General features: G+C 32.3%; 3 protein-coding genes across 7 annotated transcripts; 2 read left to right on the top strand and 1 right to left on the bottom strand.

Annotated features, from left to right (window-relative positions):
* The first annotated feature begins 9,182 nt into the window (after positions 1–9,182).
* LOC100803379 (receptor-like serine/threonine-protein kinase At4g25390) lies at positions 9,183–12,402 on the top strand. 2 transcript variants are annotated; one of them, XM_014762183.3, is made up of 2 exons: positions 9,183–11,586; positions 12,082–12,402. In XM_014762183.3, exons 1-2 carry the CDS (start codon positions 9,533–9,535, stop codon positions 12,374–12,376), a joined length of 2,349 nt encoding a protein of 782 aa, XP_014617669.1. In that variant the 5' UTR covers positions 9,183–9,532; the 3' UTR covers positions 12,377–12,402. The 2 variants fall into 2 exon arrangements, with proteins under 2 accessions (XP_014617669.1, XP_006587372.1); XM_006587309.4 differs by having other exon boundaries at positions 12,068–12,307.
* Positions 12,403–14,053: 1,651 nt separating this feature from the next.
* On the bottom strand, positions 14,054–19,565 carry LOC100796473 (transcription factor bHLH118). Of its 4 annotated transcripts, none has more exons than XR_416037.4 (5): positions 19,041–19,565; positions 18,401–18,739; positions 18,132–18,309; positions 17,119–17,189; positions 14,054–14,593 (listed from the first exon to the last, which is right to left on the bottom strand). XR_416037.4 is itself a non-coding variant. In XM_003533981.4 (3 exons), exons 1-3 carry the CDS (start codon positions 19,437–19,439, stop codon positions 18,226–18,228), a joined length of 822 nt encoding a protein of 273 aa, XP_003534029.2. In that variant the 5' UTR covers positions 19,440–19,565; the 3' UTR covers positions 17,731–18,225. The 4 variants fall into 4 exon arrangements, 1 of the variants encoding a protein (XP_003534029.2); XR_416036.4 differs by lacking the exon at positions 14,054–14,593 and adding an exon at positions 14,639–15,435; XR_005886371.1 differs by lacking the exon at positions 14,054–14,593 and having other exon boundaries at positions 14,614–17,189.
* A 4,423-nt stretch (positions 19,566–23,988) lies between these two features.
* Positions 23,989–24,668, top strand: LOC102664382 (uncharacterized). The gene is made up of 2 exons (XM_006588191.1): positions 23,989–24,117; positions 24,237–24,668. Exons 1-2 carry the CDS (start codon positions 23,989–23,991, stop codon positions 24,666–24,668), a joined length of 561 nt encoding a protein of 186 aa, XP_006588254.1.
* Positions 24,669–26,099: the final 1,431 nt, after the last annotated feature.

The raw sequence follows: 26,099 nt of genomic DNA, 5'->3' as shown, positions 1-26,099 counted from the left end.
CATACAGTATAACAAACAACCCATTTCTGTCACACAAAAGGGGGGACGTGGGACTGCAAGTGTCATCTGCAATTACAACTTGTCCATGAGTGCGCGAGTGCGGTTATCACTAAAGCTTTATGGTAAGACAGAGCAGGTTTAGGGTCAAAACGGACAATGCGTAGTTAAATTAAAAAATTAATATAATAATTCAATTATTTGTATAATAAAAAGCAGTATCAAATCTCACCCGTTCATATATTTTAAAATATATCCAACGGCTTTCAAACTTTAAAACACTTTTTATATGTTACTTCACGGGTGAACCACAACACATATTTGCTGGTTCACCCTAGAATTTTCCATGCATGTGACTATTATAAGCTCTAGCCATTCTCCTTGTAAAATGTGCGAAACTTTCAATATAAAATTAAAACTGAAACAGCACGAGTAGGGTCTGACGTAATCATCACAATAAGTTAAATACTGAAACTGCCAATTAAAGCATTCAATATGTGTGGCAAGTATCCAATTGTTCTTAAAACCTGGTCGAGCATTGAATCTATGAAGGTATTTGTCTCACGGTTCATTGGTCTACCTATGATTTTTTTTTTTTTGTTACATTGGTCTACCCATGAATGAATCATGATCAAATTGATGGTAATGAAATGCCTTTTAAGATTTTATAATAAATGAAAGACAGGAATAAATAACAATAATATTTTAAGTGGGTTAGGGAATACCCAATTTTTTACCTAGATAAAAAAAAAACTTTGTAAAATGATGCATTTAATAGTTTGTTTACCATAATTTTTATTAATTGCATATTTGAATTTGGTGTTTTTACAAAGTATATTAAATCTAAAAAGAATTAGACCATTTCAAAAGTAATTCATATTTCATTGTTCTATTTTAATATATGGTATATTGTGTAAAATACAAGTATAAATATATTATGTGATTCGGTAGTTTAATCGATAAAATTATTTTAAATAAATATAATTATAAATGTTTTTTATAAAGTTGAACGCCTCGTTTCCATTAATTTTGTGATGATACTACTAAAGTGTATATCAATAATCATCAATCCATATCAATTGTGCATTGCTCTCAATTGATAGGACTTATTAGGACCGTACATGTGTTGTTGGATTAGCACTTCGATAATTATTATGCATACGGAATTTGTTTATTTAAATCACATAATAATTATTTAATTTTTTATCTTTTATTGTTTCTTTCGTGTCAAAGCATTAAGAATTTAATTTTTTCTAAGTTTTTATCCATTAGATGCTAAAGTTAGTAAATTTATAGTGTTCTTGGTTATATAGTTTTTGTAGAGATATAACAGAAGACATGAAAGAAGATCAAAGAACTAGCCTCTTTGGACAGCCTCACTCAGCACGTTAAGACCATTTAGCCCAAGAAATTTGCTTAGCACAGGAAGTCATTTTTGAAGCCAATTGCCATGTGCAAGTACACTAAGTGCGCACCATATGGCTTATTGTGTGGTCACTTAAGCAGTTGGACATGTGTGCACCACGCTCAGCACACCTGTCTTGCTTAGGGCAAAGTCAATGTTAAAAAATATGATTGTGTTGTGTTTTAAAGAGAAAAAAAGAGGAGGGAAGGGGGATTATTATTGAGCAGCAGAGAGTGAGAGCTAGGGCACGACCCATTGGGGGAAACCACTCATTTGGAGCACCTCATCTCCATTCATCTCCATTTTCCTCCATTCCTTTTGCCTTTTTTTTGTATTTGTAAGTCTCTCATGATAATGAGGTTAAACCACCCATTGTTGGGAGCTCAACAACCAAACACTCTTCATGTAATGATTCTAATTATCTATTTAATGTTATTTTGATATTATTGTCTCTTTTTTGTGCTTATTATCATGCTTATGGTTTGATCACCCATGCTCATGTAATGTTATAGGTTTAGGCATTAGAAAATGTTTATTTCCTAAGAACTTGAAAAGAACATTTAGGTAATTCATCTGTAAGGATAGAATGATGTTGTTTAACCTAAATTATGCATCTTTGCTTGTAATGCAAGTTATCTTATGTAGCTCTTAAGGGATTAGGAGTAAAATTAGGTAATATAGTCTCTCTCACGTGAGGTATCATAACTAGAGTAGGTTAGTGGATGTAGGTAATAATTGGAATAACATTAAATAAATAAAAATCATTAATATTACATCAAGAGTAGTTCTGGTAGGCTGAGTCCCCAACAAGTTTGTGATTATGCATCAACTGCCATTTCACTGCTTCGAATATTTGTTTTCTCATCCTTGCACAGGCTTTGCTTTGTAGTTTAATTTATGTCGACTTTATATTTGTGCATTGTCACTCCATAAATATTCAATAGAATTCATTAATTATTTAAAATTGACCATATACAAACTTTGAATACAATTAAAATCTCTATGGACTTGATACTTGATCTTACCGTTTTAAAATATTATTTAGACAAATTAATACACTTGTCAAGGAATTAACACTCATTCTCTCCCCTCACTCATCCTCTCTATAATCATGGCATTGAAAACAAATTTTAAGAAAGGTTCAGATAATACTTTATTCAAGACTCAAGTGGCTGCTATAATTTTTGAAGTGTGCTATAATCTTTTACTTACCATCTCATTTTCTTCATTAATAATTATAAGCATATAGTTGTATATCCTTTCCTTTTTCCTTAATCAAACAAGTAACACTTGTTTTTCTTCCCATTCAATTAAATCAAATACTCAAACTAAACTAAATAAGTTTCATTTTTCTTTTTCTCTTCTCTTCCTTTCCCTCTCCATTAATATCCCTCAGCTCCTTTAAATTAAACATAATGTTATTAAACTTATAAAGACGGTCAGAAAACTTTTATCTGTCCAATTTGTACTTGCATTTTTTTTTATATTTAAAAGTATCTTTCACTGAAACTAATTTTAGTTGAGTTAAGTAAGATTACTAAGTAACAAAAGTCTCTTTCTGATTTATTTTAGAATAATTTTTGTTAGTTTCTGTATATCAAGAAAGAATATGTATTCTTGATTATTTAACTTTAAAAAAGTTGTGTTTCTTCTTGGTTAATATGATTCTACTAATAATTACAAAGATATAACTATTTTATTTTATTTTCTTTAAAAGAATTGAAATATAGATAAAAACAATTTATTTTAGGATAAAAAAATATAGAATGAGATCATCTTACATTCACATATAAGAGAACAATCTATATAACAAAATGATTTATGTTTAATTTATTTTGTGTGTAAAATTTTTTTAGATCAATAAAATCTAATAGATTGGAGAATACTTGTGGTCTCTCACTCAAAATCAAAATAATGTAAGATTTATAGAATTATAAATAAAAAGTATGAGACACAATTATTCTATCTAGTTCCAAAATCCAACAGGAATAACTTCGGTCAAAGATATATCTAATTTATACAAACTAAACTCAGTTTAAAGAAGGTTTTATATGGAAAAGATTTTCAATATGGACTGTGCAAGATATTTAACTGTATAATAAACCATTAATAATTCGGTTAGAAAATTACAAACTGGTTTATAGAAACTGTGAACAATAAGTAATTTATTAATCAAATCAAATCAACTGGCTGTGGAATCCGAATTAAAAATACTTTCTACGAAAAAATCAAATCCATTGTGCTACCTTATTATAGTTCCTTGAAATTCTATTATATGCTGACTTCATTTCGGTCGATCACCAATATTCCATTCGCGACATGTGAACACCAACTTTTAACAATCGTTCTCCTTGACTTCATGGATCAACACTATGCATATTTATACTTGCTGGTATAAGAAGTTGGACTTCAAAAACCAATTGAAAGAAAAAGGAAAGGAGAAGTAAGCTGTGAAGTTAATTTGAAGCTATAAAAAAGAAAGACTATATTTAGTTAGAGTGATACAACGATCCTGTCCTGTTGTAATGTTGTTTTGGAATTCTTTTAGTAATACTAATTGGATAAAGATCGTAACTAAAATTACTGCACTCGATAAAAACCTACCAATGAAAATGTGACAAGTCCGGTTAAGTTTTACCTTTAAAAAATTTAATTACAAACATTAATTCTTTTAAAATGCATAATGGAGATATATGGATAGAGAATTTATTTTCCCCGGATAAAATTAGATATAAGTTTGAGTTACCAAAATGGAACATTATTCCCTAGTTCAGAAAACTCTAACTGAGTTGTTCCAAGTTTAATTGTGTTGACACATATGATACAGTTGCATGGATCGACCTAGTATTTAAGTAACCTATATGGCACAAGTTTATTATTAAAATATTTTAAATTAACCTTTGTGTGGTATTATTATAGCTGAAAAATTTCCCTCTTTAACATGACAGCATATGTCCCAACACTATTCAAGCAATTAATATGGGCCAAACACCTGTTTTATGGTTGGATTTAACATATAGTCAGCAACATTATTTTATGATCCGTTTAAACCTTGATAAAAATCTAGAAGACATTTGTACTATATATTTCGCTTAATTTTTCAAGATTTTTTTAATTATAATAATAATACTAAAATGATTTTTTGAATTCATTTTAATTATATAATTGTTATACTTTTTAAATAATTTTTTCTTAAAAAAATTAAACAATCTTCCATAATTTAAAATTAACCCTAAGGTGTTGATCGGGTGAAAGAAGATAAAGTCTCATCTCAAATATTACATGTTCAAATCTCAAATATTCTTTGAGCTCAAAAGACTTTTCTTGTCTTGTTTTGGATCGGGATGCCATCTCGTTCTCTTAAAGTTTACCTAAAAAAAAAAAAAAATCAAATTCATAGTGGTAAAATTTGGAGTTGAAATTTAGAAATTTGGGTTAGGAAAACTTGACTATATGTTGCCATAGATTGCGGGAAACTGTTGAACTCTTGGCTTGATAGGTGCGTCCAATCCAACTCAAAACACACGTACCATGCATTTACCAAGCTGGGAGCGGAATTTGTGGGGGTTTCAGTTCAAACAATGAATATTGTTGGGTCATGCATGCCTTAGTCTCACATGGTTGTATCCTTTTATGGATAAGGGTACCCTACAAGTACAACTACCATCCTGTTCCTGTGTGGATATGTCTTCTTAGATCAATCGCTTTCTTCTCTGATTCTAGTCGATATGTGCGTATCTAATATATTTTTTTTTTTTTATAAAGTTAGAGTAAAGTACTCGACCAAAAAGTAGTCAAATAGTAGTTTTGTATAGAAGGGCAAGAGCAAGACTGTATAGAAATGAATGAATTAATAAGATTTTGAGGGTAAAATTAAGAAGTTATTTGCATTCAGAAAATCAAAGTTCGGTACATTTGTTAGGAGTGAAAAAAAATTCCTAGGTGACATTTAATAAGAAAGTGGATACATCTTTCAAAGAAAAAAAAAAAAGAAGCAAATCTATGTCAAATTATCAGAAAATAAAAATAAAGCAGAAATTAAAAAATGTATTTCTTCCAAAGTTTACACAAGTTCATTGTGAACTGCGCCCAACCAAACAGGCAGTGAATTCATCATAAATTTTATTTTCATTACTTGCCAAAACACAATTGTTGCAATAATGTAAATATTAAAATTCAGTTTAATCTTCTCTTAAAATTAAAAAAATAAGCCTTATGTGTAATTTTGTATATAATTATTTTAGAAAAATAACGTTTTCTTAAAAAATTTCAGTTATTTTAAAACAAAATTAAATCACATCAAACCTATCTAAAGAAAGCAAAAAATGTTTGTCATTCAAAGTGACAAGAAGATTGATTCATCTTGACTTTAGATCTCGAGTTTAAAATATGTGTAGGAAGAAAAATAAAAATTAGGAAGTTTTCGCTTCCTTAAGTCATTTGTTTGAATTAATAAGAATTTCAATTAACTTTTAAATATCGAAAATTCAAGAATAAGAAATACTACTATCAAAAGAAAGCTTTGTTGTAAAAGCTGCAAACTGTCTCATAAATGAGCAAAAGATAGTTATGGGCAATGACCCGTCTCACTTCATGATTTTTAATTTTACGACGATGAGTCGATGAGGATAATAAAGAACTATCATTGGCATGCGACTTTCGACAATAAAGGCACTCACACGTGACATGAAGAAGGAAATTAAATGATGCTTTAAATTGATGTCTAAAGATGGATATGTCTTTCTTTTTTTGGTACATCTGAAAATAGATATTTTATATGTGAATATAAAGTTTTATTTAAAAAATAGCGATTTTTTTCTTATAGATTTAAAGGAATTTAGATGTGTCTATTCTATCTCTTGACCAATACAATATCCTTTTCTGTGAATAGAAATTTTTAATTCATCTTTTCTTTCTGATAGAAAGCAGACAAAGTTTATTAAACAAATTTTCTAAATTAAGTGGTGTATTACACATTTATACAGTAATTTATTTATTTTTCTTTCCCATGTTACTCATTTTATTTATACTTTTTTTTGGTACATGATGGAAGAAGAAGAAAATAAGAAACAACAGTGAAAAAAATTATACTTTTTTTTTTCTTCTATAATTATAAAAAATAGTTATAAAAATAATTATAAGAATAAATTGTTTTCCATTAAAATGCCTATCTTCATTGGGAGCTCGTAAATGAGCTTTCCCATTTCATGATAAATCTATGGCCCAATATAGGCCGTGCATAATTAATTTTACTTTACGATATAATTAACATATCTACTAAGCTAGGTAATACAGAGAAGGACTCAAGTAGCCCATGTATTCAATCTTAAGTTTAAGTAATAAAGTGTTATTAAATTTAGAATCCTGCTAACTAATAATGTCTTTAGATAGATTAATTACTAGTTAAGGAGTTAATAATTAATATATTTTCATTAAAAAGTAAGTTAAAAACATATTAAAAATCAGATAAACAGTTTATTAATAATAACATTTTTTTATTCTTTATTTTTATTATTGATTCACTAATTAATATGTACTTCATATTTTTCTTCCCAGTAAAGCTTTGATTTATATAAAGACAACAATGAAAAGGAATGAATCTTTTTCCTATATATATGATCCCAAACAGACCAATACTATGACAGATTATTAATGCCTATTTGTCACTATCACCATACGACAAACTTGCAATTAGTAGATTACAAAGTCAAAATCTACCAAAACAGAAACATCAAGGGCGTTTTGGTGATCTTCATTCTACTATTACCACCACCAAGTGTGGGTCATGACCTCATGGGTAATCATGACTAAACAAAGCACGAGGGTTGGTTTGAAGTAGGAAATTGGAAAGTTTGAAGAAGCATAAAAGGTTAAAACGAAAATTACCTACTCCCCACTTGTCATGCCAAGCTTTTAAACTCTACTTTTCACATCTTCTCTTCATGTTTAATAATTGATGATATTTTATGTAAACCCTTTATATATAGTAGTTAATTAGCATGCCATTACAAAAGTAGTAGGTTTCACATTAGCCCTACCTTAGGCAAACATTTTTTTACTACTACAAATTAATCAATTAATTAACTAAGTACTAGTACCAGCTGTTTTAGCTAACCATCAAAATTAATTCCGCATAACATACATTAAGTGTAAAATTTAAGGCTGACAGTAATTTTAACATAACCCTAGTCATGCATGTAACACAACTCAAAATCATTTATATCAAAATTAATTTTATTAAAATATAAAGTAAACAGAAAGTAAATCCCTGAGATATAGAATCCTTAAAATAAATATAAAACGCTACATAGATTCAATAATATTACAAGGAGAAGCCAGCAAGTGTTTTCAAGACAATAAAAAGTGAAAGGAAAGCATTACAAATGTATTATTATTACCATTTATTTTTATAAAATATATTTGATTTATTAATTTCTTATTCGGTATACTTAAGGCATTTCTTGGCTAGACTCTATTCCAACGTACTACTGTATAGTTTTAATAATTGGTCTTTTCCTTTGCCTTGCATTTAAAGAAAAGAGGCAAATAAACTAATGAGTATATAAAAGAAGATAATATGATATTTGGGCACTGATTTTTTTGTCATAATGTACACATGCATGGACAGAAAAATGATAACAACCGGAAAAGTGCTTTTTACAGATATATTTTGAGACAAAGTCAATTGAGTAACATCAATGCCCAGCCTGTGGAGCAATTGAAGCTGTGCACATAATTGGCATAAACACAAGCAAACTAGAAAACAAGAAACAGAGTAGTAATAGAAAAATAAATAAATTCCCAGTCTGTGTAGCTGTGCACATTAACAGAAGCAAACTAGAAAACAAGAAACAGATTAATAGAAAATTTCATAAATAAGTAATAAAAGGAGTACTACTAGCCCCACAAGCCACAAGGATTAGATACAGTTGTAGAAAGGATCTTATATATAGGGTACGTCAGAAGTTTGAGTGTTAAGACACATGCTTATACGAAACGTCTAAATTAGAAGGTTAGATGTACACATCAAACTTGATACAAATTAAATACTAAGTATATTTATACATAAATTTTGCAAAATATAATTCAAAAATATACATATAACCTTTTACTATATTACAAATTTAACTCTATTTTTTTAATGCGAAGAAATTCACTCATTTTGTGACATATAATTTTATCATTATTTAATTTATACTTTTAAAAAATTTAAACTATGATTAGTTTTCAAAATCTTTTATACATCTTACTAAATACCTTGCTAGTCAATGTTTTCAATTTAGTAAAGGATATTTGTTCTGTTTCAATAAATATTTGTACTTTTACTTTCTTAATCAACATTCTTAACGCATTGATTAGGTTTTTTTTATACCAAAAACACATTGATTAGTATTTCACCTAACACAATTTTCTGGATATTCTATTGTATTTCATTCAACTTAACATTAAAAATCTAAGCATAATCTCAAGAAAAGGATAAATAGAATTAAAATAAAAATTACTTAATAAAAGACCACTAATTATATTAATTAAAAACATAACTTTCTTCAATATTGACTTCTAAAATAGTTAAAATATTTAATAAAGAATGCTAACTATCCGTTGACTAGCATCATTGAAAATTTTGCCAACAATATTCAATAAGACATTTTATTTGTTCTTTAAATCATCACTTCAAAAATTTGTATACCCTAAACTAATATAGAACGTATATTCAATATAACTTTTAAAGATAATAAATTTTTTACAATATAAATGTTTTTTTTCAATCTACAATATGAATATTCTATTTATTGATATAATAACAAAATAAATAATAGTAGTACCAAAAACGTACTTGTCCAAACAAACAAACAAGCTCATGAAAAGTCCAGCAAGAAACAGTCATCTCACGAATTACACACACTGACACACATGACTTGACACATGCCATACTTTATCTTCCAAAGTCTTGCATAGATACAATACAAAACCAAAGACAGAGAAAATTCCCTCCACTCCCTTCTATGTTTCTTTCTTCCTTCCATCCATTGTTTACTCTCTTCTTCTTCTTCTTCCCATCACTCAAAAACATCACAACAAAACCATGACCAACCCTTTAACCACTTAACATCGAACATCTCAAACAACATGCCATCCCGACAATTATCCACGTCACCAGACATACCCGACCCGTACCCGTTTCCGCAGCAACCGCCACGTCATCACCACCACCATCACTTTCTCACTCCTCTCCTTGCCGCCACCGTCTCAACATGCTCCCTTCTCCTCCTCCTCATCCTCTTCTGCCACCGCACCCTCACCCGCAAACGCGCCACCACCCACCTCCCTTCTCCGGCCGCCACCTCCCCACCGCACCGCCTCTCCTTCTCCGTCCTCCGCCGCGCCACCAACTCCTTCTCCACGCGCCTCGGCCACGGCGGCTTCGGCCCCGTCTTCGCTGGCACCCTTGCCGGCGCCCCCGTCGCCGTCAAGCTCATGGACTCCAACACCAATCACCAACAGGGCGAGCGCGAGTTCCACAACGAACTCTTCTTCGCCTCGAAGCTCCTCTCCCGCCACGTCATCACCGCCACGCACTTCTCCTCCGATCCTAAACGACGCCATTTCCTCTTGGTCTACGAGCTCATGCAAAACGGCAACCTCCAAGACGCGCTTTTGCACCGCAAGTGCCCCGAACTCTTAAACTGGAACACGCGCTTCTCAATTATCCTCAACGTAGGGAAAGGTATTCACTTTCTTCACTCCTATGACCCCCCTGTAATTCATGGAGACATAAAACCGAGTAACGTTTTGCTTGATCGCGATTTCTGGCCGAGGATTGGGGACTTTGGGCTTGCGAGGTTGAGCTCGGATACTCCGAGGTTTGAAGTTGAGGTTCTGGAATGTGGGAGTGTTGATAATGATGAAGAGAAGATGAAGACGAAGAAGAAGGAGGAGGAGGAGGAGGTTGTTGTTGTTGATGATTGTGGATCGGTGGAGAGTGCTCATAGTGTTTTTATGGAGGAGGGTGACATGGGGGTGGAGCAATCGCCTTCGCCGGAGATGGCGGCGATGACTTCGCCAGAGACCAATTTGGCAGTGGCGGAGGCCTCGCCCGGGTTTGAGAAGGGTAGTGCGCAGAGTGAGAAGGAGGGTGTGAAGAAGATTAATGAGAAAGGGTTGAAGAGTAATTCTGTGAGGGATTGGTGGTGGAAGCATGAGGATGAGGTTGGGGTTGGGGAGGGTAAAAAGGTTAAGGATTATGTGATGGAGTGGATTGGTAGGGATGTGAATAAGGAAAGGGTGAAGAGTGGAATTGAGTTGGAAAATGTGGAGATAGGGAAGGAAGAGAAAAATAAGAAGGAGAAGAAGAGAAGGAAGAAGGAATTGGAATGGTGGGAATCAATGGAAGAGGAAAAGTTTGATGGTGTTGTGAAGGGGAAGAGAAGGACGGTGAGGGAATGGTGGAAGGAGGAGTGTTTTGAGGAGAATGTGAATGCGAAGACGACAAAGAAGAAGAAGAAGGAGAAGAAAAAGAGGAAGGGTGGGAGTGTGAAGAGTGATGATGATGAGAATTGTGGTGATGATTGGTGGATGAGTGATGATGCAATGGATAAGAGGAAGGGCAAGAGTAGGAGTAGGAACAACCGTGGGAACATGGATTGCTGGATGGATGGGTTGAGTGGTGAGTTATGGAGAGGGAGGAGGAATAATAGCTTTGATTCTGCTAGTGGGGAGATTCCAAAGAGTGGTGGTGTGAGTAGTACTCCTAGTATTAGGGGAACTGTGTGTTATGTTGCTCCTGAGTGTGGCTATGGTGGGGAAGTGTCTGAGAAGTGTGATGTGTATAGCTTTGGGGTGTTGTTGCTTGTGATCATTTCTGGGCGGCGCCCACTTCAGGTCAGCGGTTCACCCTTGTCCGAGTTTCAAAGGGCAAATCTCCTGTCATGGGCGCGCCATTGTGCGCGAAATGGGAAGCTTGTTGAGCTTGTTGATGAGTCTATTGAATTGTTGGATAAGGAGCAGGCTCTTCTCTGCATCAGGGTGGCTTTGCTTTGCTTGCTGAAGTCACCTGCTCGTCGTCCTTCAATGAAGGAGGTTGTAGGAATGCTCAGTGGAGAATTGGAGCCTCCCCAATTGCCTGTTGAATACTCTCCTTCAACCCCTTCTAGGTTCCCTTTCAAGTCTAGTAGAAAAGGCAGGTGAGTATCTAGTTCTAATATCTGATAACACAATTTCATAATTAGATGTTAAACTAGTATACTGGCAGTGGAAGTTTGCCTTCGACAGAAAAAAATGTATAGGGATTTTAGGAGGGGAAAGCTATGCTCTCACCATTTGAGTTTGCTCACTCTCTTTTATCATCATTTTTTAAATTGTTGTTAACCTCTTGTGTTTTGATACCATTGTGGATCAGTAGTGTTTGATCTATGTACATTAGATTCACCTACTTCAGGTATTTTTTTCAAGCTGACTTATAGGCATACCTTTAGTGATGTTCATCTTTTGGAAATTTTGGCCCATTTTCTTGTGGTGAGGATTGAGGCCATCTTTGTAGTTTGCTCTTACTTTTGGAAGTGAAATAACAGCATACCATACCTTTTGTTTACTACAGAAGTTATTCTTTTGTTGTGGTCCATTACTGTTTACACTGCTTTTTTAGAATTTGACTAGCCTTTACAGTTTGTATGGATCAGTTTTGTTCCTAGGTGGAAGAGCCATGTTGGTGATACCAGTTGCAACAGAACATTGGAATTTGAAATGGTTAAATTCTTTGAAGCAGAATCTATCTATAAGCTTTTCTCATGTAATTATGTGTTAATGACTGCAATAGTGAAACCAGGCATACTTCCTTGTATGCAGTTACATGTGATCTCAAAGATTGTATATTTTGGTAAGTACTATAAAGGAAATATTATACTACAACGGTATTTCTTAAAATCCTCAAATTGCATGCTAAATTATCATGTATCAACTGCAGCGATGAACTAAAAAGGTGATAGGAAATTGGCCCCATATATAACTCAATTTGCTTCAACCTGAAATAAATTGTCTTTTAAACTGTGGTGGGGATTGCTTGACTTCAGGACTAGAATAAGGTCATCTTCATACCTCATTTGTGTTGTGGTTAGGTTCACCCATGCAGAACTTCAATAACTTGTGTAAATACTAGTTTTATCATCTGCTTTAAGATTTATTGCTATAGTTCAATCATCATTCTTAGGACTCAAACTTGTCTACAAGCTACTGATCTGAGACACTGTAAAAGCTATGATGTCTGCCCCTGCCACCTCTAAAATTTAATTTGTATTGAAAATGGGTATTATTTTGACTTGCATGCCACGTCTAGCTCAATTAATAGCAAATGAGATGGAATAGCTTCCCGAACGCAAGACTAGTCCTAATGGATATTGAACCCAACGACAATGAACATCCTTCATATTCAATCATGTGTTTAGATTATAATTTGCATCTTCCAAATCGTGCTTTGTGTGCAGAATTGCGTTTCATCAATAAAACATATGCCTGGTAAAGAACACAGTGTTGATGTCAGATCATGATTTGAGAGGAAAGAAAAAAGTTTACGTTTCAAACTAGTATAATCTAAACATCCTCCTATAGGACTTTAAAGCACACGAGATTTAGAAAATTGAAATTCGTACATTTTTCCGGTAACAGTTGAATATGGACTAATTTAGTTGGTGTTAGGAGAATTGAACAAAAGAATCTGTCTACTAATCGAGGCACCTTAATGTTTTCCTTTTTCTTTTTCATTTTTTCTGTGTATGGTGCGTATATTACTTGGGTATTTACATTGTTGGTTTGAATTGTACACACTAGCTTACCATATAATATTAGAGGGGAATTTGACTGAATAACTACTTTTATCACTCTGTCAAAAAAACAACTACTTTTTTTTATCACAAAATGAATTGAAAACACCATCTATCTTTTGTTTGGGCCTAAAATTACCCCCAAGCTTTTGACAGTGACTTCTCTCTTTTAGTGTGTTCAAATAAGCATTCATTTTCTAATATAGGTTTACAACGTCAACGATTATATTTTGCAATGACTCTTAAGTAATTTGGTTAAGGTATGCTTTATTACTATCATAATTTGGTTTCTGGAATAGGTATATATTATTCTAGAAATACATTTCCAGAAGAGAAAAAGAAAGTTTAAGGGTGCAACACTTTAAGAAAAAAAGGGTATAATGGGTAACAAATATAAAAAGAGTGTACTCTGGTGTAATTAGTAAAAATTGGAAGTGTAAATAGTACGTATCATCTTTAAATCTGAGCCACTCAAACTTATTGAGCCGCATATAAATGAATAAGGAGGCTAAAACTTCCTTTACTCCCCACACACGTGTGTATATATATATATATATATATATATATATATATATATATATATATATATATGTGTGTGTGTGTGTGTGTACCACCACTATTTTAAATTACTGAGGGTCATGAAATAATTGAATACCAAATTAGGTAATTGTATTTTTTATGATTGTTTTTCTTAATAATTTTTCTCATCTTTTTTATGATGTATAGGATACTTCACACCCACTACATTTGTTAGGGAAATTGAATTGATAGAAGAATTGCGTATATGAAATTATGTGATAAAAAATTAGAAAGGGAATAAAGAAAGTGCGACATATAAGATAATTAATGTGATTGAATGTTTTTTTTTTGCCACCTTTCTCCATTTCACCTTTTCTTTCTCAAAACTACAATCTTGTATTTTCTTTTTCACCTTTCTTCATCTCACTTTTCCGTCTTAAAACTTCAATCCTCTACTTTTTAGAGCCACTCTCTTCTGCCCCATTTTCTCGTCAAAATTTTAACTCTCATTTTTCCCATCTAAAAACTTCAATCCTCTATTCTTTGCAGCTACTCTCCTCTGCTCCATTTTGTCAAATCAAAATTTTATCTGTCATTTTTTCCAGCTAGCCTCTTCCGCCCTAATATGTTATTGCCAAATCATAGTTTTAAAATTTTGATCGCCAATCAAAGGTCTGATTGGAACAAACTATCTATCAAATAAGTCATGTAATCAGTTTGGTGTGATCCTATGCAAATTGGCCGGTTCGTGATTAAATTGGTAACCCTGTTGACCCAGTGTGTATTGTGTATTCCTTGAGTCTCGTGCTTAGCTTTCTTCTAACCGTTCTTGTAAACAGGAATCCGATCCCTGAACCTGTAGTTGAGGAGAAAATCATTGGACCAATGCACCATATAAGTTTCTTTGTAAAGATGTCGCAAATATAATATATAGGAAATATTTAATTATTTACATTGATAACATTGATTTTGATTCACATGAACTATCTTTAAAAGACTTGCTACCACTGAGCTAGCGTTATGCACATGATGATACTCATAAATATATATTATTTTTATAATAGAATTTTAAAAATTAATATATACTTGCTTTATTTGTGTAGAACCTCATTTATGGATTTTAATAAATTTGAACTAATGAACTTGTAGGATATATTAATTAATTTGACGCGTTATTTTTTTTTTATAGGTAATGTATAAATTTTTTAATAAAGATACCGATTAATTAATGATTCACTTATTTGATCACTGATTCAATAATTCAGTATTTTAATAAGATTGATTATCAGTTTAATTTTTAAGACTATGGGCCAAATAAAATGCAGTTGTACTGAAAATATATTTTGGAACCTTAGATTTATTTCCGTTGTTTTTTTGTGTGCAACTTAAGAATATTTCCTAACGGATAAATATGATGGAGAGATTAGCAGATCCTATATATTGTATAAGTATTAAATTCTGAGATCTATCGTGGTTTTGCTTCTCAAATGTAGGCTTACTTGTTATTTTTTTATTTAAATTGTCCAACATCATTTGTCTCTTGCTTTAAATAATTGGCTTCAGCCGCGAGAGAAATCTAAACGACAGAAGCAAAAGTATAAAGCATAATTATGTAGGACTAGGGTTATTGATCTTAATTCCACTTTATAGCTTTTATCTTTCATCTCTCGGCTCTGGCATTAGCAGAGATCTGGGGACCTGCATCAGTATCATGTAAATGAAATACCAGACCAAAAAAGTAAACATGATAAACCTTAAGAAATTTTGTATTATATTCATAATTAAGTCCGATATTCTCGATCATAGTAGGGCTTTAAACTTTGCCTTTCAAAGAATGCGGGCCTTTAAAACTTGAATTTCTGACCATTTAATCATATTCAGATATTCTCATTTAAGCCAATATCTCAAATGGTATCAATCCTAATATGGGTAAGTAAATTATCGACCACCAAAATAATATTGGTATATTCATCAACCAAATTTGAGAACAAATATATATTCTACAATAGCTAGTTGCACTCAATCTTTTCTCAAGTTAGATGCATTCTGTAACTACGTACCACACCACAGAATACAATGTTTGCGACTTCTGCTTGAAGTCTAGAGCGTTAGTTCTTTCTCAAGACTCAAGTATTCAACTGGCCACTCATGATTCGTGCATGTTGGAAATTTATTAAACTCGTTACATTCAATTGATTGACCATAGTTTATGCATTCACCTAGGGAAACTAGCTCGATCCTCTCTAGCCCTTCTCTCTTTAAAAGCCAAAACAAATAAAAGGAGAAGGACAGGAACATTAGAGAGAGGAAGCCAAATGACAGAGAGATAAAGAATAATTAGAGAGAAATAGAGAGACTTCATAGAAGAAAGCAATAGAGGGTCCTGACCTATTGTATTTTCAGGGGTATATATATATTGTTTTTTTTATCTTCATAAATTTTAATTTTTTAAAGTAACCCATATCATCATTTAATTATTAATGATGTGACACATATCTGGTTATATCATATTAATTATTATTTTGAAGTAAGATGTAACATATATATTGAAATGTACGTGTATGTATACTATACGCTCATCAACAAACGTGATGATGCAGACGGTTTAAAAATAAAATAAAATTTATGAAAAAAATCAACAAATTTCTTTATTGAAAGATTAAATCTTAAATTTGACTATATTCTACAGGAATTTTAAGCACATTTTAGCAAAAGCTATATAAGAGGATTACTATAAGATATTTCCAAGCATGATATCTATCACAACGGAATATATATTAACATATGTAAGAACTATCCTAAAAAAACATATGTAAGAATTTATTTACCTAATGTGTACTAATTCTTAATGTAAAACTGTCATAACAGCACAAATCATTGTTTGGGGTGCAAACTCACCGACAAAATGAAGATTGTCACAGGAAGCATACAAAGTTATAACATCTTAAATATTTTTTTCCTTCTTTTTGAAATGTTATACCTATCATCAGTGTCACATACTAATGAGAAACATGTGTTATACGTGTTAAAATTAATTCTTTTAATATGATTTTGCTTACTAAAAATTAGACTGTACGTTAGTATAAAAGTTGTGGAGTTATTTCGATTTTTAAATCATCAAAACTATATGTTAGTATGATGTACATCATATTGTCAATGTAAAGCCACAATGTCCTCACTAATCGTTTTTTAATGAATAAAAATTATTCTGAGGTAAATGAGTATTTCAATTTTTTTTAAGTGGACATTTCTCCGAACATAATTGATTTCACTTCACTTAAGATGAAAAGCAAGCATATTAATGAATTTCTAAAGCTAAAGATTCAAAGTACCAGCCTAATAGAAAAAAGTTACATATGATTTTGAAATGCGGAGCATCACCTGAAATCTGCGACCGCCAATTTTACAGTTGCAGTGATTTCCGCAGCTACAATTGTTGTCCATTGCTGAAACTGTTTATGTTTAAAAGGGAGCGTAGCATAAGCTTCAGACAAATCAATTTCATAATTAACCTTTTTGTTTATCAGTTTTTCGTTTCCCCCAGTTTAGACATAATCTTCGTTAAAGCAGTAATTTCAGATGTTAGAGTGATTTTACTAAGTAAGCTAAGATATAAATCAAACTGAAATCTCCTCTAAAAAGATATGTTTAACTTTTATAGTTATATATACACTTGTTTTTCCTCTAACATCTAAATTTAAATCAAAATTCAAGCATAAGACAACAGTTTAGAAGCTATACTCAATATCACACAACTCTTCTAACAATATACGCCGTTTCAAAGTGGTGGCATAATTCAAGTAAGAGTGAAGGGTGAAAACTGAATGCTAGATTGATTATATGTCTTAAAAATATCAAATACACACATATGATGTATAAGAGATTCTCGTGGTAAAATAATCCCATAAACTCTACGTTCAATTACAAGGTAACTAAAACTTGCAAGTAAACAATTAACGCACATCTGTAAATTTTGAAAGGAAAAAAAAAAAAGACAGAAACTGAATCCATTTTATTGCAGAAAAGCTACAAAAGGAATTGGGATAGAGTTCATTTTTGAGTTGTACGATTTTACTGTCTTCTTCCCTCATTCTTCACAAAGAAAGCAGCAGAGTCCAAATCAAAGAGAAAAAAGGGGACAGTTGCCAATGTAAAATTTGCAAGCAAACTCATCCAAACAAAGTCTATCAAGTTAGAAAAGTCTAAAAGAGAAATTCTATGGTAGCCTGAGAAATTTAAGGTTTTAGTACTGATATTTTTTTTACCAATAGTTAAACGAGCTTCCATTTAATGAATCTCTCTTTCTCCCTCTCTCTTTTTCACTTCTCAAACTCATTCAACTATTAATCCAAAAAAATAACAATACTAAAACTCTTAGATTTTTTCTATAGTACCATAGTTAGAGTAGCTCTCCGTTTAAAATGCATGCTATGGGTAAATTTCCTGTTATTAGCCAGATTGTGAGGCTAGCTAGCTTCAACGACAAAATCAATCAGAGCATCTAAAGGTTGAAAATGCTTTGGAAACTTTCTTTCTCAGCTCAGATGGATCTACACTGTTGGAATGGTTCACCTGTGAATAAAGTTCAATATGGAAAATACAGAACATTAGAGTAAATAAATTTTTAGAATAAAGTTAAAAACAAACCCTGAATACTTCTTACCTCACACTGCACACTGTGGAGCAATCTGCCATTGACTTCTGTTGAAAAGAAACTAACAACTTCAAGTCCTTCTTCAGTCAAAAACTGTAGTAACTTTGAAATTTTAGGCTTTTCCTCTCTGAAGACACTGGTGATTTCTATTCCCATAATACCATTTTTCTCGTGGACAGTGAAGTTGCAAGATGTATGCAAGCCCTCATGGTTATTTTCCATATTATTGGAATGATTGGAGAGTTTCTTCAGTTCATCTCTCTTGGCACCAAGCTCTTTGATATGTTTCTGCATGTGCTTTATGTAATTCACTGCCTCGTTCATGTGGTCAGATATTGAACGCTTTCCCTGAAAAAACCCATCACAATAACCCTAAACAACCCAGAAAACTTTTTACCATAACAAATAACCAAAAAAAAAAAAACAGAAAACAGCAGTTATTGAGTGGATCACAGAAATATAGGAGATTCAATATTTAGATTCTTATAAAAAAAAAAAAAAGATGGAGTAACCTGATTTTCAAAAGGGTATCAACTAAAATTGAAATAATTGAGTGATTTTAGTCAAGGAGTTCAAAAAGTAGTTATTATCAGACAGTGTATAGAAAAAGTTAAAAAAAAAATAACAAAAGGAACAAAGGATTTTTCACCTTGATGAACTCAAGAGGGAGAAGGGATCTAAGAGAGGCATAGAAGGTAGCCATTTCTTGTCTCCTTTGCCTCTCAATCTCCTTATGAATCATCTTCTTCTTATGTTCGTTAGAGTAGTCATGATTCTTTTTATTTGCCCCATAGAAAAGTTTCTTTGTTGGTTGGCTGATGCTACTAGTGCTGAATTTTTGGTTGGAATCATTGACATCCAGAGAAGCATAATCATCCAGAATCAGATCTTGGGACATTTTGTGTTGCAGGTGATGGTGGGGGCTATTAGAAAACTGGATAACCAGCTCATTGCCTCGTTGTAAAGGAAACATGGTACTCTCAAAACTCAATGAGTGCTCTAAACTATCATCAACTTTGGATATGGGGGCTGAAGGAAGCAGATTCATTTCATTTGGGCAACTATAAGCTATATATTTCTAGCAAGCTTCCCCACAGGCATCTCACATCCCAAAGATTCCTCTAGATATTCTCAGACAAATGTTAATGACACTTTCTTTTGACAATTTTTTTGTTAACACACTCTTTGTTTCTATAAAAAGTACTATTAATCAATTAGTTATATATTAAAAAATTATTAAATTTATTGCCAAATTAAAACTTACATAAAATTAATCTAGTGATAAAAATACGTTGAAGAAAGAAAAATTGCATAATTACAGGCCTTTGAAAACGAGTGATATTATTTAAAAACACATTCTCACAACATAATTTATATTAAGGAGTGATACACGGGAAGAAAACGTATTATATAATGGGTGATATGACAAAGAAAGATAGAGAAAAAAATAAATTATAAAAAATGTTATAGAAATTTTAAGTGAGGGCCATATGATTATTGAAAAATTAAAATCTATTTAGTGCAATAACTAAAGAGATAAAAATTATTTAATTTTTTTCTCAAAAAATATAATTACAGGATATATTAAATAGTTTTTAAACCAATTCATCGTTCTGTCAACAAAAATAATTCCAACGTTAATTACGGTACCCTTTTTCGTATCGTTACGGGCAAACTGTACGTAAGAAGTGACCTCATTCGCAGTTTTACATCATAATTATTTGAGAACACTGTTCATAAATGCGACTCCTACACCTTCCATTAATGTTCACATCGTATAGATTATAGATTACAAGTTTATAATAATTAGTCAAAGATAGTTTATAGCAGAAGAGGTTAGTTTTACACTAAGTAATATGAATGAAGAATTAATTTTTTTTGAAAGCAGCAGAGATGTAATTAGTTAGCAATTTTCATAAAGTATTAGTGAAAAGGTTATAAGATAGCTTTTAAAAAGAGATATAACATTAAGAATGTGAAGTAATTTTTTTTGCTTTAGTACGTAACACTAAATTATTGAACCATCGCGATCAGCCAATTGCTTATAGTAATTCATTTGACATGTACTTCGACCTAATTTATGTTAGATAGATGATGTGGTTTTGTGTTTTTCGAGAAAATAAATTTTGCTTTATGCGCCGTGTGACTTTAGGTAGAATATTAAAAGGAACATCAAACGTATAGAAGAAGGGACCTTGAGATAGCATTTAATTGGGTGTTTCTTCATGTCCTACAAACCAAAGCCTTTTTATTTAAAATATAGTAGTATCCTTTGAAATGTTATTGATTTACTCCCTAACCCACTGTTCTTTTCTCCTCATCCCTCTCTTTACATTCATGCTTACCATATAATCATTCTATTTCTAGTTTAATCCTACTTAGCTCAGACTTCGATGACAAATACTTGCAGATGGAGAAACAAGAGTTTGAGGAGGGAAAATGCTAATATTAATTATATATATATAATAATTGAATAATAGTTGAAAAAGTTGTGTGGACATTTAATTTTAATTAACAGTAAAGCATATAAGCCAGATTGATGAGATAAAAATATATATTGAGAAAATTATATATGATTTTTCTAATATTACTTGTCTTATTACAGAGGTTTAATTTCTTTCTTTTTATCTTATCTCTTTCCTCCTTTATTCAAAATATTTCACAAAAATATTATTCTGCTAACATTTTTCTTTCATATTTGTATCTCCCACCTAAAAACATCATCGAGAAATATTCCTATCATCAAAGGGACCTTTGGTAGTTATGTAAAAGGAAAAAAAAAAATCACTCGGAGAATGTGTGAGAGAATGCATGAACACCATATACTTTCTCGATCGTCAATTTTATTTCTTTTAAGTGAAGATCGTGTGTTCTCTAATATATATTCGTTCATGTGGGTTTTGATACCAAATAAAAACAAGTGAACAACTAATATAAGAACACTATATTAGTGGTGGCAACGGCTTTATAAATTAAAGTATGGAACAGTATCAACGGGATGATTTCTCTGACGTCAGGAATATTTTTTTTCCTCAACCTTCTTATGTGACTAAGCTGGCAAATTTAAAGCTATATATATTTTTTTCGATATAAAAGCTATATATGTTTTTTAAGTCGACATATATACATCATGTGTATATACCCAGATATGCATATTAATTGTTTATTTAGTTAGATAACAATGCTTACTAATAGGGAAGCAGCTTAACTGCTTCTGATCATCCGTCTATAGACAATTATGGGAATATTACTAAAATAATTAATAGTAGTTATATATAGGAGAACTTGGGATCATGTTCATTGCTAACATATATATTTTGTTCAAACATTGTGACTCATTACAATAAAATACGGAAATTTAAATTAAATTACCCTCTCGTGGTATGTGAGTTTGCTGAGAGTGTATGATCAGGTCAAACTTACATTAAGTATATATTAATTCATATTACTTTATTAAATAACTTAAGTCAGGATTGTTTAGAGAAAAAAATAATTAAAAAGTTTTTCTATCACCATCAGCTTTGCTGAATCAGCTAAACTGTGAAATGACCCATTTATCATGATTAAATAATGTGGTAAAGGATTAGCACACGTGGTGTTTTCAAGAAAATATACAATCCTTTTATTCGTCTTTTTGTCTATTATATATCGAAACAATAATAAACGTCTAAATCTATAGTTTTTTAAATTGACTTAAAAAAAGATAAATAGTGAAATTTATTATTTAAAGTGTAAAATATAAAGTTAGTTTCAATGTAAAAGTGTAATAATTAGTCATGTCGATATATTAAATGTGTGAGGATATTTTGTCATTAAATTATAATGTTTAAAGATTAATTTGATAATAAATTATATTTTTCGATAGAAACGAAGAATTATGCCCAGACAATATAAAATATTTTAAATAATCATTCAATCACAACTCATTATATATGGTAAATTTATTAATTTTTAAAATTATCTTAAAGTAATTCAAATGATAATTTATAATTATATAACGTGTAAAATTATTTTACGCTATTAGTACATAAATATTAAACTCTTTTCGATAACTAATTTGGCATTCAATTACAAAAGTGCTACAAATAGCAAAAAGTAAATTAAAAAAAAATAGTACTAGGAACACCAATAATGGTCACCGTGGACCTTGGATAATAATTTGGCGTTTGCACGCATGTCACAACTAGACTGTTAGATCAAATTACAAGTCCATTATTAATTCAATAAAATGATTTTTTTTCGGGTATATTTTTTAAATGATTTAAAGTATGACAAAAATTATTTTATTATATTTACTCAATTAAAAATTATTAAGAATAAAAGTACTGCTTATTGCACTTGATGCCCTTTCATTTTGGATATTACTTTTAATTTCATATCCAAACCCAGCTTCTTTTACGTCATAAATAAAAAAGAAAGAGAAAACTTAATTTATCTTTTTTGATAAACCAAATTTCCCCTTCTCATTAAATATTGCCATATTAGATTTAGGGGTGGGTTATTTTTATCTTGTTTTAGAAAGGGTTAGTATTAAGAATAATTCAAAGTTTAAAATAGGCTGTAAACTGTCAGTTAGTAAGAAAATTGGTTGAGTTTGTTTCTCATAACCAAAAGTAGTTACTATTTACCTACTATATAAGCAAGGTCTTTTTTGTAATTCAATATAATCATTTGATCAATATACAATTCTATTCATTCCTTCAAACTGGGAGTAATTGTTAACATGGTATTCAGAGCTTATACGAACCTGACCTGTGAAGATTAGAAAAAAAAATAGAGTAAGTTTTTGTTGACACCAAAAACCAAGAGAAATCCTTTCTTCTTGAGAGTCTTTCTGTGAGAACTATGACCTGTGAGTGATTCTTCATTGTTTTTCACCTTCATATCTGTGACTGTGGTGGCTGAGTGGAGTTCTTGGTGTTCAAGAACGTGTATAGAGGAACCTCTGAGATAGCAACAGTGTATAGGAAGGTGAAGAAGGATCAAGGTGCAACATGGCTGGCTAAGCAGTATCATTCAAGGATCCTTGCCTGTTTTCGATGAAAAATTGTTTGATGATTGGAAAGTCAAGATGTTGGCAGTTTTTGGCTTCCAAGATGTATTCAAAGTGGTGACAATTGGGTTTGAAGATCCTGGAAAGAATGCCACTGAAGAACAGAAATTGGCCCTCAAACAACAACAAAAACTTGATTGTAAAGCTCGATTTCTCATCTACCAATGCGTGAACTCAAAGATTTTCAACAAGATCTCAAAGGCATCTACCTCTAAGGAAGCATGGGAGATTTTGATTAAAACGTATGGTGATGGAGAAAAGAACAAGAAAGTGAAACTACAAACTCTAAGAAGGCAATATGAACTGCTTTGCATGGAAGAGAAAGAATCGATTGCAGATTACTTTGAGAGGATTCAAGAACTGGTCAATGCCATGAGGTCATGTAAAGACAAGATCTCCGATGAACAAGTGGTAGACAAGATCTTGAGGACTTTGCCACCACGATTTGATCATGTGGCTGTTGCAATTGAAGAGTCAAGGAACTTAGACATCATGGAGATTGAAGAATTGTAGCACTCTCTTGAGGCACATGAAATGAGGATCAATGAGAGAAGATCCAATCAAGAACAGGCACTTCAGGCATGATCCACTTACAAAGGAAAAGGCAAAGGACCATGGAAAGGAAATAAGTCACGCACCAATCAGAAACACCAGGATCAAGGATCTAATGCAGGTAGTGAATACTTTAAAGGAAAGAAAAGTGATCAACCACAGAAGCGAAATGATAGCTCCAATGGCAACAAGGAATGGAAGTTTGACAAGAGGAAAGTGAGATGTCACAACTGTCAAAAGCTTGGTCATTATGCACGCGATTGCTGGCAAGGAGAATGTGCTAAGAATAAGCCCAATAATCAGGCAAACTTGGCACAAGATGAAGGATCAAATTCTAAGGTTGTAATGCTCATGGCAACCACAAGCAATGAATCCTCTAATGACACTTCATGGTACTTGGATTCTGGCTATTCTACTCATATGACAGGGAGAAAGGAATGGTTCATCAGTTTGGATGACTCATCAAAGAGCAAAGTTCGTTTTGCAGATGGTAGCAGCCTCACTGCAGAAGGCATTAGCAGAGTGGCTTTCAGAGACACAAATGGAAAAGAAACAATCATTGAGGAGGTTCTATATGTGCCTGGCCTGAAGACAAACCTGTTGAGTCTTGGGAAACTACTGCAAAAAGGGATTTGTCATGAAAATGGAGGACAATTGCCTCAAGGTATTTGACAGAAATCAGAAATTTTCCATTCAAGCAAATATGTCTCAGAACAGGACGTTTCGAATTGGGATGAACATTCTAAAGCACCAGTGCTTTACAACCTCGGAGAATAAGGAGGAATGGCTGTGGCACCTCAGGTTTGGTCACCTTAACTTCAAGGACCTGCACCTACTTACAAGCCACAAAATGGTTGAAGGATTACCCCAAATTATAGTCCCTAATGAGGTGTGCAAAGAGTTTATTGAGTGCAAGCAGACCAGAGGAAACTTCAGCAAATTTGTTCCTACCAAAGCAACTGAGAAGCTAGGGGTCATCCATTCTGATGTTTATGGCCCTATACAGATAGAAACTCTTGGAGGAAGCAGGTATTTCATCTCATTCATTGATGATTTGACTAGGAAGATCTGGATTTATCTGATTAAAAGGAAACATGAAGTCTTAGATGTCTTTAAGAAATTCAAGTGCTTAGTCAAAAAGCAAAGTGGGAAAATGATTAAGATTCTAAGAACTGATGGTGGGGGTGAGTATGTGTCAAATGAGTTCAAGGAATTCTGTGAAAGTGAGGGGTTAATTCATGAAGTTACACCACCTTACACACCTCAACACAATGGTACAACTGAGAGAAGGAACAGAATTCTGTTGAACATGGTGAGATGCATGCTTAAAAGCAAAAACCTGTCAAGTTTCTTATGGAGAAAAGCTCTATCAACCGCTGCATACATATTAAACAGATCCCCCATTAAGAGATTGCTAGATATTTCACTAGCAGAAGCATGGACTGGAGCCAAACCAAGTGTTACTCATCTAAGGATATTTGGGTCAATTTGTTACAAACATGTTCCTGATCAGTTAAGGAGAAAGCTTGATGATAAAGGCATGCCACATATTCTAATTGGTTATCACTCAACTGGAGGCTACAAGCTGTATGATCCAGGAAGTGGTCAAGTGTCCATTAGCAGGGATGTTATTTGTAATGAAAATGGAAGTTGGAATTGGAATTCAACCTCTAGTGAAAGTCAGTCCAGGACACTGTTAGAAGAAGAAACACCTTCAGCTGCACCAACTGTTAACAAAGTTTTTGGCATAAGAAGTTCATCAAGGACAAGTCAATTACCATTACCTTTGAGGGACTATGAGTTGTTTCACGATTCAGAAGTCAACTCAGAGGGAGAATTAGTTCATTTTGCATTCATAGCAGAAGCTGAACCTATTGAACTTGACAAAGCAGTGACTAATAAGATGTGGCTAAAAGCTATGAAGGAAGAACTTAACTCTATAGAAAAGAATCAGACCTGGGAATTGGTGGATCCTCCTTCAAATAAGAAGCCTATAGCACTAAAATGGGTCTATAAAGTGAAAGTTAACCCAAAGGGAAAAGTGGTAAAACACAAGGTCAGACTTGTAGCAAAAGGTTTTTTGCAAAAAATAGGAATCGATTA

This window comes from Glycine max, chromosome 9 (genome assembly GCF_000004515.6).
Source record: "Glycine max cultivar Williams 82 chromosome 9, Glycine_max_v4.0, whole genome shotgun sequence".
Classification (NCBI taxonomy): Eukaryota; Viridiplantae; Streptophyta; class Magnoliopsida; order Fabales; family Fabaceae; genus Glycine; species Glycine max.
Note: the sequence above shows the minus strand (reverse complement) of the source record. Positions and strands in the feature narration are given on the sequence as shown.

Excerpts from the sequence above, each read along its gene's own strand:
- LOC100803379 (XM_014762183.3), top strand. The coding sequence starts at position 9,533 with ATGCCATCCCGACAATTATCCACGTCACCAGACATACCCGACCCGTAC. Across the intron at positions 11,587-12,081 it reads AAGTCTAGTAGAAAAGGCAG|TTTTGTTCCTAGGTGGAAGA; the intron begins GTGAGTATCTAG and ends TGTATGGATCAG.
- LOC102664382 (XM_006588191.1), top strand. The coding sequence starts at position 23,989 with ATGAGAGAAGATCCAATCAAGAACAGGCACTTCAGGCATGATCCACTT. Across the intron at positions 24,118-24,236 it reads GGATCAAGGATCTAATGCAG|CTTGGTCATTATGCACGCGA; the intron begins GTAGTGAATACT and ends AACTGTCAAAAG.
- LOC100796473 (XM_003533981.4), bottom strand. The coding sequence starts at position 19,439 with ATGAATCTGCTTCCTTCAGCCCCCATATCCAAAGTTGATGATAGTTTA. Across the intron at positions 18,740-19,040 it reads TCCCTCTTGAGTTCATCAAG|GGAAAGCGTTCAATATCTGA; the intron begins GTGAAAAATCCT and ends GGGTTTTTTCAG. Across the intron at positions 18,310-18,400 it reads TCCACAGTGTGCAGTGTGAG|GTGAACCATTCCAACAGTGT; the intron begins GTAAGAAGTATT and ends CTTTATTCACAG.